Here is a 15,906-nt window from a genome sequence, read left to right on the forward strand (position 1 = left end):
CACATTATCTCTCTGAATCTCATTTTACAGTTGAGGAAATTGAGGCTCAGATGGAAGTGACTTGCTCAAGGTCACACAGCAAACCAGATGTTAAACCAGAATTAGAGGAGCCCTAGGATCATGCCTTGTGCCCTGCAGAGCACGACCATCTGCTTAATGAAACTTACAGCTCACTGAAGCTTCTGCACATCCACAGAACACAAAGCATGACTCCTCCTTTGTGGAAGTTAATGATTAAAACCTAGTCTGAAATAAAGCATCTTAACCATAGTTACTAATTAAGCCAATCTCAGTGAGAAAAAACATTTCAAACAGAAGAGTGGAGTTTTCTCTTAAGCTAAATCTATAAACCTTCAAATTGCAGTAGCATAAACCATACAATATGTCAAGTACACTTAAAAAAATTTCATAATACAGTACTTTAACCTCTGTAGCTTTACATTTTCTCTTCATTGAATACCACATGCTGGGCCCTGATAAAATGGTTTTGTAACTTTTGGGGGGAGGAATTTAACTAAAATAACTTCACTTAGTGTTTGACTGAGCTAGGTAATGAAATCTGTTTGCTGTGTTCGCTGTCTCCAAATAGGGCTGAGTCTCAATCTAGATCATTTATGTAAACTCAGCCTTCTTGTCAACGTGTTCTCATATTGCGTGCATGCAAACCGCAAAAATCATCTCCTATGAACCACACAGACACAGTGTCCGATTGCAGGCCTGTGAGATCACTTATATTCATTCTGTAATTGGATGTCTGTGGTTCAAGACCAAAATTTGACATTTTGAGGTTAAAAGAAAACTCTCACCAATGAATTCCCCAGTACAACAATTATATTTGTGAAACTTGTAAAAATTGAAGGTATTATCTAAACCAACTATTACAAACAAATACATTTTACTTGAGAAAAGCTGCTTTTTCTTTTTAAAAAAAAAAGTTTGGTTCTTTGAAATTTGTTTGAAAAAAAATTGATAATCAAGAAAGAAAAACAGGCAATTCCTAACATAATGAAGTTAACATTTGATAACATTTTAATCTCCTACTTCAAATATTTGGCAACTTTTCAGCAATTTCTCTAAAAAAAAAGTTACAAAAACTGTGAAGCACAAAGTATATTCATATTGTATCTATAAATACAGAGACATAATTACAAGGTGACAAATAAAGCATATTTTTCTTAATTCTTTGAATTATTCTCCATTACAACAAATTGGTCACTGGTTTTTGATTTGACAGTCCTCCCTGGCAGGTATTGATGGTGTTCCTCTTGACACCTGCAGCTTCCAGCTTGCTCTGTCCTCTCTAGAAGGAAAACCACAGGCCACCGCCCTGGCGCCATCCCCGGCTCGGTCCAATCAATAAGGACTTATTTCCTGTCCATTTGCTGAGGTCACAGGAGCAAATCTCATTAATTATTTCTGCTACTGCAGCCTCAAGTGTGCTTCTGGCATGACAAGTGAAAACTGCTTGACCTTTTTTTCTTCTAATTTTGTTTGTAGCAGTTCCAAAAAGAAGATAGTATTCATTTAGCAATGTGATAAAAAGAAGGAAAAAAATGTATATGCTTTTAAAGTCATTACACATTTAGATATTTCATCATGAAGACTCTCTCGATCCCCTCATTCCCTAGGTTTTTCAGCCGGTGAACAATAGTGTCTTTTTAATTTGGTGTCATGAAAATCTGGTTACCGCAAACACAATGTTTTCTAAAGCAGATCTGGCCTCTGAGGGCGGAAAGCTCTCCAGGGCCTCCAGGGCCTTGTTTCCATGGTAACGACACAGGTCAATAGCTGAAGTCACACCTTTGCCAGCTTTGATTGTTTCTCGCAACTGTTAAGAAACAAATGCACGATAAAAGTCAGTTTTTAAGGTATTCAGTAAGCACCACAATTAAATTGGGGAGGGGAGGGGGGGTGGAAACAAAGAAGGAAAGAAACAGTATAGGTTCGGTATTTCTGCTACGTTATTTTGAGAAAAGAGGACATCATTCCCCAATGATCTTGAGGCACTAACATTCCCTAAGGCTGCTCGGTGTCTTGCGCTCCAGAGCAGCACAACAGGCTCCAATCAGCCTAATTACACCTCCTCCCGACTCCCACCCCTCGATATCTTGATATCTTGAAATGTGCTCGGGGATGCTGGTAATGAAGGCGGGAGGGCATTTCCAGCTCTAGCATTTTGAATTCAGCAGCCTGAAATTCTTATGAGGAAGGCTTCAATAACATCTTAGCTAATCACTTTTTTATTTTATACACCATATGCTGACACCATAGTCCATATGAAAATTCAAGAAAGATACATATGGGTAGTATTAGATCTGAATGCTACATTTTAAAAACTAAAACATTTTATTTGACTGGGAAGACCAAACAAAAACATCCTTTGTAAGGAATAAACTCTTGCTGACAAACGAAGTTGACTTCCAATCTCTCTCTTTGATGACGAGAAAGGAACAATAAAATGGTTACACTTTAGAGCTAAAAAATTCATAATTATTTGGTCTGCCCACTTTCCCTTGCCCAAGTTCCTGTCTTCTCTTTCTCAGTGAATGCCTTAATTGTCTGCCTGATTCCCTAAGTCAGAAACCTGGGAGTCCTCTTCATCCCCCACATCCAGTCAGGCACCAGGGCAGTCCCAGGGTTGCTCACCTGTGACTAAACTTTCTGGCCCCCAGAGATCAGGTGGGGCCAGGTGACAGATCTAGTCTATGAGATGTGAATGCTGCATGTCACTTCTGGGCTGCAGTGTTTAACACTTCAGGTGAGTCCCTCTAGAGCTTTCCTTCTGGCAGGTCCACCAGCCACATTGGCAGCTCCTCAGCCTACAACCCTGAGTGACCAAAATGAGCACACCATAGTGCCTCTCCTACCTGCAACAGACATTTAGTGTGGGCAAGAAACCCGACTTTGTTGTTTTAAGCCACCGAGATTGTGAGATTATCTGTAGCCATTTTGACTGATAGAGGCAGTAAGTCCTAGTCATTCTCTTTCAGTGCTCTCAAATTTATCTTTTACTCTTCGTTCCCACTGCCACTACAGTAGTTCAGGCTATCATCATCCCTTGCCTGAGTTATTTTTTGCAATCACCTCCTAAAGAGTCTTCCCATCACCAGTTCTGTACCCTTAGACTCCATCTGCCATGCCATCAAGGAGATCTTTATAAAATGCAAACACGATCTTGATTAAAACCCTTCACTGCCTTCCAATAGCCTTAAGAGAAAAGTCCAAGCTCTTTCATGAGGCATTGAAGTCTCTCTCCAATCTAGCTCTTGCCCAGCCTCATTTCCCCCCGCTTTCCCCCTTCCCCTTCATCATGTATTTAGGGGAACTAGTTGCAGTTCTCAGAGGTGACTTACCATCTCCCCCTCGGCTGTCCTCCCCCATCCCCCACAAGCTCCCCAGATTCCACCTGGGTGAAATGCACTCAGCTAGGATCATGGCCCTAAGGGGCCAAGTGCCCCTCTTCCTCTGGGCTCCTGAAGTACCCTGTGCACATCTGGAGTACAGTATTTATTATATGGCGTTGTATTTTAATTCTCCATTCACTTACCTATCTCTTCATGAGACTTTAAGCTACTTATTGCATAATGTATGAAACATGAATGAATAAAAGAAATAAACTGATATATTCCTCTAATTATACCGCCAAGAGAATAGAGGTCCAGAGAAACTCAGTCACTCAAGATCACAGATGAAAAATGGCAAAGCTGAGATCAGAAGCCAGGCTTTCTAGTACCTTGTCCAGCGGCCCTTAATAGTAAACTCCATCAGATTCTTAGCACTCCACAGACATCTCCACACTGCATATGATCTTGGGCGTATTCCAGCCTAGGTTTCCCTGGTTTCTTGCCAATCACTGAATGCATGAAGGCACTAAAATGGTACTGGGTATCAGAGGTAGCCAGATTCAAACTCCCATTCTAGCTTTATAGTCTTAGGGATGCCATTACCTACTGTTGAGAAAATAAAATAATTTAATCAGGCCCTCTTGCCTTAGGTCTGGTTGGGGGTGGTGTGGTGCATTCTTTGTAAGTAAACTGTGTGTGGGGGGAGTGGAGTTAGGGCGCATGTGCAATGCGGCCACTTGGCTGGTGTTGATTGCCTTGGTCGTCTACCACGCGTGGCCATGCTCTCCAACCTGTGGCTTCCAAGGACCTGTTTGCCGGTTACCTAGCTCATAGGCCTGCATGTGAGGGGTCTGGTGACCTAGACTGGCATGTGAAGCGTTGTGACCCTGCCAGCAATGGGCTTGAGGGGTCTGTGAGCTCCAGACAATTGGCCATATCAGCAGGATTATGGGCAGGTAAAAGAGCTCTACACCTACTTTCAGTTCTAAATGGGGATAATTCCAATCTCTTCTAGGAATGTTGGGGGGACTACATGAGATAGTGCAGAGTGCTTGATAGTATCTAAATAACCACCAATTCTCAAATGACTTAGTTCTCGCTCCTCAAGCCCTTAGCCATTGCCAAGAAAGCCATCCATTCCACCAAGATCAAGTCTATTTTGGCTTAATACACAACCTTAAAGGTAGCTGGACTTAGATCAGAGCAGTCTTAAAGATAAAGAAGAAGAGAGAGAGAGAGAGAGAGAGAGAGAGAGAGAGAGAGAGAGAGAGAGAAAGAAAGAAGGAAAGAGAAAGAAAATGAAAGAAAGAGAGAGAGAGAAAGAAAGAACACTCTCCTATTTGCATTATCTTTCATCTCCCCAAATCTAGATTAGACAGACCAATATTCACTCTCCTCCCATTCTAGACTTCTAAGTTGATACCACAGGCATGTGGATATCTGCATGACTAAACTAGATGTTCAATTTACAAGTATTAATTGAGCACCTACTGTATGTTAAGAGTAGAATGATCCTTCTCTATGAATCAGGAGCTAATTAAGGGTAAACTGTGAAAAGCAGCAAATGGAAGGCACAAATGTAGGACTATAGCTGTTGAGAGGAATGAAAGAAGGCCCTACAGAGTAAGTGAGGTTTGAGATATGTCTCATGAATGTTGATAAACAGATATAAGGGGTCAGCAGCAGCAAGGGGATTGTAGGGAAAGAGAACAGCTTGAGCAAAGTCACAGAGGAGACCAAAGAGTGCAGAGTGCCCAGGGAATGAAAGCATTGGTATGACATAGCTTGCAGGGGTAGGAGTTAGAGGACCCAAGGTGGCTCCAAAAACCAGGCTAAGACATTTGTGGTTTTTTTCAAATTTTTTATTATAGAGTTAAAAAAAACAGGCTGGCCAGTTAACTCAGTTGGTTAGCACACAGCCTTATAACATCAAGGTCACGGGATTGGATCCCCATACCGGGCAGCTGCCAAAAAAACACCAAAAAAACCAGAAAAGTTGAAAGACTGTGGCTCTTAGCTAAATCTGGCCCCTGTTTTTGTTAATAAAGTTTTGTTGGAACATAGGGATGTCCATTCATTTATGTACTGTTTATGGATGCTTTTGTGCTATAAGGACAGAGCTGCAAAGTTAGACTGCATGACCTGTGAAGGTTAAAATATTTACACTTTGGCCTTTACAGAAAAAGTCTGCTGATTACTGGGTTAGCACAATGAATGGCCATAATACATTCTCTACCTAGATTCAACAACTGTTAATATTTTGTCATTTTTGTTCTATCCACGAGTGTGTGTTCTCTGAACCACTTGAACGTAAGCTGCAGGCAGTGTTATACTGGTAAATTAGCTCAGGATTGGGGGTGGGCAGCGGGGTAAAAACCATAGTTGTAGCATACGCAGACTTTTGTGGTACAAATACTCCCATCATGGCTGACTTCAAGTTACCAAGGGTCCTGGGATGACAAAATTCTTGAATATTTAACAATAAGTTGAGTTGTTAGGACTTGGCTAGGGCATGTCATTGGCTGCAGGATGCTTCATCCTTGTTTTGATATGTATCTCCTAAGATAAGAACATTCTTCTATATAATCACAATACCATTATCACAGCTGGGAAAGTTAACTAGAAAAGTTAATTAGAGAATTCCCTAATAGTATCTAACATCTAATCCATGTGCAAAATTCTCCAATGGTTTCCAAAAAAAATGTTTTAGCCATTTTTTTCCAACCATGATCAATCCCATGATCAATCCCACTTCATACATCACATTTGTTTGTTATCACACTTAAATCTTTTTTTCCTCTATGACATTGTCATTTTGAAAGAACCAGGCTGTGCTGTAGAATGTTTTACATTCTACATTTTTCTGATTGGTTCACTTACTTTGTTCCTCTATGAACTTTTTTCAGCAAGGCCCAGCTGAATATTTGATTTGGCTAATAGGATATTTAATCCTATGATGATGGGCAATTCAGATTAGGGCAAAACAGAAATCAGGAGGATATCACTGAAAGTTACTCAAGTCCTAAAAGTTAATTTCTCTCAGACAATGAATATTTTACTCTATTCAATACTAAAATCCACAGAGTTGTGCTCACAGGGCTTTGCATAGTAAGGGATCTGATAGCTTCCATGTATAAAATGCCCATTTCATGACTCACCAGTAATATAATCCTTCTTGGAAATTATTATTCCTCATAGACATCTGTAAACACTCCTACAAACTAAACATAAACTACTGGCTCAAAGGAAATCCTTTAGATATAACTAATAAATCATAAATGAAACTGATTTTTACTGTAAACTAGAATAGGTAATAGAGATCTCAACAAGAGTGATCTTGATATCCTTGTAAATAAATGTGACAAAAGACACATTAAGGAGGAGTTACTAAACCTGACCATAAGATTCACCTGGGGGATTTAAAAATGCAGATATCTAGGCCTCTACACCTGGAGACGGATTGAATAAGGCCTGAAAAATACTTGGAAGCACTTTACTCGCTGGAGCATGTATTTTGAGTTACTATGTTTTAAAGTAGTTGTGTTACGTTTATACTGTTCTAACCACACTTTCAACTGGCTGTTTTTGCAATGATCAAATTCAACAAGCATTCAGTGGATACCTATATGACCTAGGCATATAGTAGGGGCTGGAGATACAGACAGAAATATAGTTGCTGCCCCCCAGAACCACCTGTTAGATGGGCAGTAATAGACCTGTGGAACCAGAGAGAGTTAAGTGGAACACCGGTGGGTTGGATGCATGACCTTGGTACTAATAGCTGCAAGAGGAAAGACCACAATTTTTTTAAAAAAGTTCTTTTCACATCTTCCTTCACCTATATTTCGACTGGGCAAAGCCCAAATTGATGCATAGATAGAACTTTCCATATTAGAATGTGGCTAGAAGTGCTAGTATGCCCACTCTGGCCCTATGGCATGAAAAAAACTGTAGCCATAGGATAAACAGCAAAAAAAAAAACAAAGACAAAAACAAAAAAGGTAAATTATCAGTCTGTTTTATTTCTCTGATATTTAATTAAGCCAACTGAATAATTATATAAATGCAGTATCACCTGAAATAAATTAAGTCCAAATCCTCTGCTAGAGGATCCAATTAAAAATATTAACAAAGAGAGAAGAAGCAAAGTACTTAAGGTTAAGTGCATTTTATTTAACATTCATTAAACAACTTCTGAGTGATAAAATGTTGCTCTTATGAGACCCTTTTGAGAAAATCATTGTCTCTGAAAATTTCTTGGTTCAAAAGTCCTTTTAAAACATTAAAAAGAAGCTCCTGGCATTGGTACTGAGTAGGTACTTCGTAGAAGTGGAGGCAGAAGCCACTTCTGCTCAAGGAAACCAGTGAAAGACTGGGAGAAACCCCAACAGAATCTTAACCTCTCACCTCATTTCGCAGGAGAGGCTACTGGGATGAGAGAGGCTAAGTGATATGGACAAGAGTCCACAGCACGTTTGTGAAACAGCCTGGGTTTTATTTCTGCACATCCAGAGCTCTTCCACCCTATAGCACTGGAAAAGGCTCGGACATAACCCCAACTTTTCTTTCACCCAAAGGGTCTAGGCAGAGTTCTCAGAGAGAACAGAGATGCTCAAACTCATCTGCAACATGGGGTAGACCTTGTTCTGAAGAAACAGTACAATAGAGACTAAAGGAGCGTAAAACAATATGTTAAAGTTTTTTCATGATTGAAAACACATGGACAAGGATAAAAGGAAATAAATGGCAGCCATGCTGTTATAGGGAGAGACCACATACTCCTAACCAGGTGATAGAAATGGACCATGCTTCCTTAATGGAGATTATGAAGCAGGCAGAAAGGTAAGATGCAATAGTGACAATGCACTTCAACAATTGAACATCTGCTGAAACTCAAATTCTGTAGACAAATTCTTGGTGTGCCTAACTGATGTATCAGAAGAGAGAAGCACTTTTTGCTTAAGAATGATGACATAATTGGATGTAATGCTGATAGAAATATTTTTAAAAAAAAAAGTCATACCATCTCATCTTGATCATAGAAGCAGGGAAAGAAAGTACTAACAGGCATGGTTTTAGACACCCTACATTAGAAAAGTGCATTGCTAAAATAAGTTTAATAAAAAGATTGCCATGATTCCAAGAGATCATAAGTGAAAACATAGTTCCTGGGTGTTGGGTGTCTCTAAAAAACTAAATTCCGACAATGTTAATAATTAATAAGAAAGAGACCAAAGTAAGTGAAGGATGAGCTCTCCCAGGGCTCAGATTCTAAAGGGTCCAGGTGCAAAAGGTGGAGCACACACAGTGATCAGCTCCACTGCTGAGCCGAGTTGAGCACTTGCTCTGCACAAAGTACGACTGTGGACACAGGACACGCTCCCGGAGTTGAAGGAGCTGACAAAGGAGCGGTACAAAGCTGTAAAAATTGTGCTGGAAATCCACCCCTATGCATTATCACCAGGACACTTGTCACAAATGTTTTTTGTGCTGTTCTTTAAAAGTGTTTTAAAGTGCTGTACCTGATTGATAGAAAAGTGTTCATAACCAATCAACCTTGTCAGGAAGGCCAAAACCCAGAATCCAATGAAGACTTACAGCGGTGCATGGGGGGAAGAGATAATGACAAAAATCAGGGGCTTAAAAATGTAAAGGCTGTAAATCAAATAAAAAGAACAAGTATACCCCAAATTTGCAAAAGATAATATATTATTAAGAGAAGACAAAGAGGAAATAGAACAACTATAGAATGAGTTAAAAATTGTAAAGACTAAAATAAATTCCATTAAGAGGGGCCTTTAAGGACAAAATATGCATTCAAATAGCCAGTTACAGGTTGTCAGGGAGGCCTTGGATGCAGCTTCCACCCTGAGATTCAGCTTTCCTCTAGCTTCTGGTGTCCTTTCCTTTCCAAGATCACCCACACTCCCATTCCAAACATATTACAGTCTAGAACAGATAACTGTGTAGCACCTGGAGAGGCCCCTCCTCACCAGCAGTTTTCTCACTCCCTTTGCCTGATACTCCCCTCAGGCCACCTTCTGGTACTGCCCCTCTCTGTCCTCTTCCTCACTCCAGACACCTAACTCCAAGTCTCGAGCACCTTCACAGAGGCATCCGCCCACTTCTGTCCTGCTCCTGCGTGTATGGAATGCACAAGAATGTCCTTCCCAGCTACTGAAAGACTGTGAGAAATCTCAGAGATGAGAGATTCAACTGACTCATGTCTTTAAACACACGACAAAAGAAACAAATGAGGACAAAGGTGTGTTCTGGAACATAGACCAGTAAATTCATGGACAATTTATGACAAAATTCCACAGAGAATTATTACACAGATGGTTTGCCATCTCCAGGAAAAAAAAAAAGCAATGGTAGCCCCAGGATAAGTGGGTCGCAATAAATGTCATGACAAAATAGTCTCTTTTTTTGATATGGCCACTTGGTTGTTAGCTTCAGAAGTAGCAAAGATACAGTATATTTGGATTTTCAAAACTTAGTCTTTCATAGATAAGGCATAGAAATGAGGTCTGGACTAGAGTGCGGTAATATGAATTTGAATATGTAAAACAACTATTCCTAGAAAATGTTCAGTAGTGTATTTATATTGAACAGGAAAGCAATCTCCAGTGTCATGCTACCAGGATTCATTTCTTTCCCTTATCACATTTCTGTGCATTGCTTAAAGACGAAGAAAAAAATGCATATTAAATTTTAATTTTCAGATGGCACATAGCCAAGAGAGATAGGTAACACATGGATAGCATCAAAATTTTAATGGTTTATTCAGACAAATTGGATATGTTTAAAAAAATTTTTTAATGGTTTTGACATGTTGAACAATAGGCTGATAATAGCCAGTGAATTGTAACAGGGATAATTATACAGCTGTACATTTAGGGTTTAAAAATTAATTGTAAAAGTATAAGCTTTATCTGGCAGTAACATACAAAATGCTGAGATTCTTTGATAACCACATTTTTATATAAGCCAAGACTGTGATGTAGACACACAAAAAATGCAAATTCAAACTTTGGCAGCACCAACAGATGCATGCATCCCAAACAGAGGTGGGAATGGTCTCACTGCACTCTTTGACGGTCAACCTCTGTTTAGAAAACTATGTCAGTCCAGGGTGCCATGTGCTGAGAGGGGCACTGACACGATAGACTGGGTCCAGTATTAGGATGAAGAAGAATGTGAAAACATGTCATCTGAGGAATGTTTAACCTGGATGAGAGGATTAAAGGAGGATACGAAAGCCATCTTCAAATATCTGAAGCAATTAAATGGAAGAAGAAACAGTCTTTTCTATGTGCTTCAGGGGACAGAACAAAGAACAACAGGGTAGTGTTTCTGGGAGTTTTCTTCCCTTTTTTTAAAGTAATAAGACTTGATTTTTATAGCAGTTTTAGGTTTATAGAAAAATTGAGCAGAAAAGTACAGACAGTTCACATACTGTCCCCGTCCCCTACACACAACTTCTCCTATTATTAACATCTTACATTAATGTGGTACATTTGTTACAATTATGAACCAATATTATACATTATTAATAACTAAACTTTATGTTAGGATTCACTTCTCATATTGTACAGTTCTATGGGTTTTGCCAAATGTAAAATGTCATGTATTCACCATTACGGTATCATGCAGAATAGTTTCACTGCCCTAAAAATCCTCCAAGCTCCACCTATTCATCCCTCCTTCCCCCCACTCCTCCCTGAAACCCTGGCAAACACTGGGGGTTTTTTTGTTTGTTTTTTTCCATATTATTTTCCATTACCTCAAACATTTATCATTTCTTTGTGTTGGGAACATTCAAAATCCGTTCTAGCTAATCGAAAGTATACAATAAATGGTTAATTATCGTCACTCTACACTGCTATAGAACACTACATCTTATTCCTCCTATCTAATGGTATCTGTCTAACCAACCCCTCCCAATCCTCTCTCCCCCTACCCTTTCTGGGAAGCAGATTTCAATTACAAATAAGAAAGAGCTTTCAGATGACAAGAGTTGTCTAATGACAGAATAATTATTTTTGACAAGCCGTGGGCTCTCTATTATTGAAAGTTCTCAGTGACTGGATGACCACATGTCAGAGAAAATATGAATGAAACTCTTAGCCAATGTGGAAGGTGGAATGAGGCTGCGTCCATGGGTACATCCACACCAGAGATTCTAGCTGACAGTGCTTCATTTGAAAGGTCTTGACGATTTCTGAGTGGCAAGACTTGGTACAAAAGGAAAAGCTACATTAAAACCTTTCTCTAATATGTGTAAACAACGTAAAAAGCATTCCTTTTTACTTAGAGTAATAAATTAATTGCTAGGGTCTACTGAAAAAAAAATCCACTGATCCTAATGAAACACTTACTTTGGCAAAAATGGAAGGAGACAAAAATAAGAGAATTTTTAGTCATTTCCTCAATCACCTGAATTCACATGCAGAATGGTAATATATCCCAATATTAAAATAGTAATAAAAACAACAATAATAGCAATAACAACAGACAATCCTATATATAGTACTTACTGTGTGTCCGACACTGTTCTGAGATATACTGCATATATCTTTAATCTTCACAATAGCCTTATGAGATAGGTACTATTATTATTCTCATTTTAAAAGTGAACAAACTTAGGCAGGAGTAAGTTGTCCAAAGTGACACAGACTTTTTGCATGATGGCAAATTTTTAAAATACATATCACAGATTAAAAGAAATACATCAAGTCAAATAGTTAGGACAAAACCATATTTATAGAGATAACAGAAAATTGAATCCATAGTTAGATTAATTATGTAGCTCTACTGCAGCATATACATTTTTATCTACCCAACTAAAAATGTCACATGATTGCAGAACAATTGCCAATAGGAATTGGAAGTGGAAAATGTCCACATTTTCTGGTAAGAAAAAGGTCATAGATTAAGTTTATTCTTCTGGTTATGCTTTTTTTTTTTTTTTTTTTAAACAGAAAGGCACTGAGCAAGACTTAGGTATGATTACCTCCACTACTGAGTCAAAAAACAAAACTAGTATACTTTTATTTAAATCCTCAACTACCAAAAACTTATTTTTACTAAAATTCTCAACCAAAGACACTGTAGCAGTGATGCTTGTAGTGTCACACAATGACAAGACTTAAATATTGCCTGATGTTATTTTCACTATTTTTTAAATTGAATCTTAGGGTTCATCATACTATATTGAAGACATTGGTAAAGGATTAATGAGTTCAAAATAAAATATAATTTGGCCCATGCTTTAGCATTTTTACTGCTCTCTAATAAAACATTAGAATATTTTTCTTTTGTAAAATAGCTTGCAAAATTCCTATAATATGAATTTGTATTGAGAACTAAGATGCTCAATTTTTTTTTTTTTGGCGGCTGGTTGGTCCGGGGAAGATACTCAATTTTTAACAAGTTCTATTTATTCTTTTGTGGAATTAAAATCATTCTGTACAAATGTATGGAAGCACATGACATTTGTTACACTGTTCTCCTTTCCTTTACCGAGTCCTGGGAACCAAAGCCCAGGTGGGAGTTGTGGGCTCGGAGAGGGACAAAAATGACACCGTTTCCAAACACGGTAGCGATGTAAGCATCTTGGAGCAGAATTCCCCAGATAAAGCCACAGGAGAACCTTTCAAAAGTCTTACAGTGGGAATCACCCTTGAGATGTTCTCCTTAAAAGGACAACTGATTAATTTGTTTTTGTTTTGTTTCATAATAATACAAAAAATAATTGCAGAGGGGTAGAGAGAAAACTGTGGTAGGGAAATTCTGGATTTGGACAGGTGAGACCTCGGGCAGAGCAAATTCTCTAAGTCCTAGTTTCCTCACCTGTAAAATCAGAAAGATGATATTTATACCATTGGAATTATTGTGAAGAATAAATAAGATAATGTATGTGAAATTAGTATGTTTTTGGCAGCTGGCCAGTACAGGGATCTGCCCTTGGTGTTATCAGCACCACACTCTAACCAAGTGACCTAACTGGCCAGCCCTAAAATCGGTTTGACACCAATAAAATGCTATATAAATGCAAGATTTGAAGAGGAAGGGAGCAAGGGGATCATTGCAAAATTTACATGCAACCTTTACATAATGCACTTGGTTTTAATTGTAAATATTCATAGACTACGTAGATTCATGAAGGTGTTTTAAATATTTTAAATCTCTAATTATTAGTGAGTTGGAGACATGCCTGTTTTTTTTTTTTTTTTTTTTGATTTATTCCATGTCTGCATTTTGACAGCAGCAATAATGGGTTTTTTTTTTTTTTTTTTTTTAATTTTATTTTGTCGATATACATTGTGGCTGATTATTGCTCCCCATCACCAAAACCTCCCTCCCTTCTCCCTCCCCCCCCCCCAACAATGTCCTTTCTGTTTGCTTGTCGTATCAACTTCAAATAATTGTGGTTGTTATATCTTCTTCCCCCTCCCCCCCGGTTTGTGTGTGTGTGTGTCTGTGTGTGTGTGTGTGTGTGTGTGTGTGTATGAATTTATATATTAATTTTTAGCTCCCACCAATAAGTGAGAACATGTGGTATTTCTCTTTCTGTGCCTGACTTGTTTCACTTAATATAGACATGCCTGTTTTTGAAAATGAATTCCCAAATCATCTCAACCATTTAAAACTTAAACTATTCCCCCGAAAAGAAAAAACAATGTATGATAAAGGACATGTTTGTTATCATTTTTCTTGCCTCTCCTCCACACATGTCTATTAGGCTCAGTATGGACAGTATGCAGCCTCCTATTGGGAATGAGACTTCAGAACTTATTTCAAGGCTCAACCTCTCTAAGTACATTTATGAGTTCATGCTACGGCCTACCATCCACAAAAGCTGAACATAACCCAACAATTCATTCATATAAATTATTGTATCTGAATAGATACTACATATATGGCTTAGGGGTATTTACATGTAGTTTTAAAATTTTTGTTATATGTTTATATGGTTTAGGAGTATTTATATGTAGTTTAAAATTTTTTACTGATACACTTAAAATCGATCTAAATTAACACCCTGGTAGAGAAGAATTCAGGCGAAAGCAGTGCTTGCTACTTCAAGGAGCAGAGGTCAATTTGTACCTCAGGATATAACCAGATGTGCCTGATTTCTAAATGTAATTAAATGAGACACAATGTACAACTTAATTCTTAATTTATAAACTGTCATCAACATTTGATAGGTTGGGCATTTGAGGTTAGTAATATGGAATCATATTAAATTTAGGATTAATTCTACAGAAAAGCAATCATTGCTCCTTGCTTATCATGTCTTCCAAAGGAGAATTTGATGATTCATAAATAATCATAGATTTGTCCATATTCTGATTGAAAGTTAATTTTTAATTTTAGTATAATATTCCAGACAGGAACTTAGTTATACACATTGAAATTCAAAAAGCAAAACCAGGACTGTGAAGCTTTTTAGCAAACTCTGTAACAGAAATTCAACAAGCAAAACATGTCATAGGCTGTAGACTGCTGCAATGAGCCACTCTTGCCTGTAGCTTTTTTAGGAGTGAATCAATAAATAGTAAGCTCTGTAATCTCATGACAAATATTATGCTGGTTATTTAATTAAAAAGAACACTGTGGGATGAGAGTGTTCACATCATGTAGGTATCAAATAGTCCTGGGGGTTATCTGAGGAATACATAAACTATGTAAGAGTGAGTTTCTGTTATTTTACTCGAGTCTATATCTTCTAAATTTCTTATATCCTTCTCATGCCCAAATTTTTCATCTGCTTTTGTATTTGGATGCTGATACCTGGGGACTACTTGTCCTAAACCACCACTGCCACCATCCATGTGACCCTAGATTCTTCATATCCTAACATGCATCCTGATACAAGATGAGCTTAAAGCACATTCATGACTTCACAAGAAAGCCCTTCAAAGAACAGAAAAACTCTGTCTACTGAGAACAATGACAATGAAAAAAATGTATGCCTCAGCCATGTCTTCCAGGTAGGTTGCATCAGACTGGGGGCAAATTCAGGAATCAACGTATGGGGTGAAGAAGTTACTCATTGTGCCATGTAAGCATAATCAGATCTGCAGGTTTATCAGGTTTTCCAGATGTAGGAGGTCTCTACGTTAGGGTGTTATGGAAGGTGTATTTGTTAACTTAGATCCTGACCTCCCTCTAGAGAATAGTAATGAGAACTTGTTTTAAATAGTTATTATCTATAAAACTTTCTCGGACGAGTGAAGAATGATTACTAGCTTTAAAAAGTCACAATAACTATTGCACTAGTTCAGGAAATGTAAATCCTATGGCAGTCATTTAGCAGACAAGCACATTTCTGTGTTAGATTACAAATGTTAGATTACAGAGTAATGCACACCATTTTCTGGATGCTTGAGAGACCAGAGTCTGCATATAACCTCTTTTTGTAGTATGTCTAAAGCACCTTGAGAAGCAGTAGGGAGGTAAAAAAATACACACTGTTGAGTCAGCAGACCTGGGAAGAATCTTGACTCTGTGAGATAATAACTGTGAACACTCTTAAGTTACCTGAGCTCTTCTT

General features: G+C 38.2%; 2 protein-coding genes across 2 annotated transcripts in view; one reads left to right on the forward strand and one right to left on the reverse strand.

The window, feature by feature from the left end:
* Positions 1-1,042: 1,042 nt before the first annotated feature.
* Positions 1,043-15,906, reverse strand: part of PDSS2 (decaprenyl diphosphate synthase subunit 2) — a 251,884-nt gene continuing 237,020 nt past the window's right edge. The window contains exon 8 of the mRNA XM_063097190.1: positions 1,043-1,828. Within this exon, the coding sequence (XP_062953260.1) occupies positions 1,670-1,828 (159 nt within the window). The 3' untranslated portion in view covers positions 1,043-1,669. The remainder of the gene's footprint in view (positions 1,829-15,906) is intronic.
* LOC134379123 (uncharacterized) overlaps positions 8,551-15,906 on the forward strand; it is a 245,507-nt gene continuing 238,151 nt past the window's right edge. Inside the window, exons 1-2 of the mRNA XM_063098348.1 lie at positions 8,551-8,580; positions 9,423-9,531. Of these exons, the coding sequence (XP_062954418.1) occupies positions 8,551-8,580; positions 9,423-9,531 (139 nt within the window). The remainder of the gene's footprint in view (positions 8,581-9,422; positions 9,532-15,906) is intronic.

This window comes from Cynocephalus volans, chromosome 5 (genome assembly GCF_027409185.1).
Source record: "Cynocephalus volans isolate mCynVol1 chromosome 5, mCynVol1.pri, whole genome shotgun sequence".
NCBI lineage: Eukaryota > Metazoa > Chordata > Mammalia > Dermoptera > Cynocephalidae > Cynocephalus > Cynocephalus volans.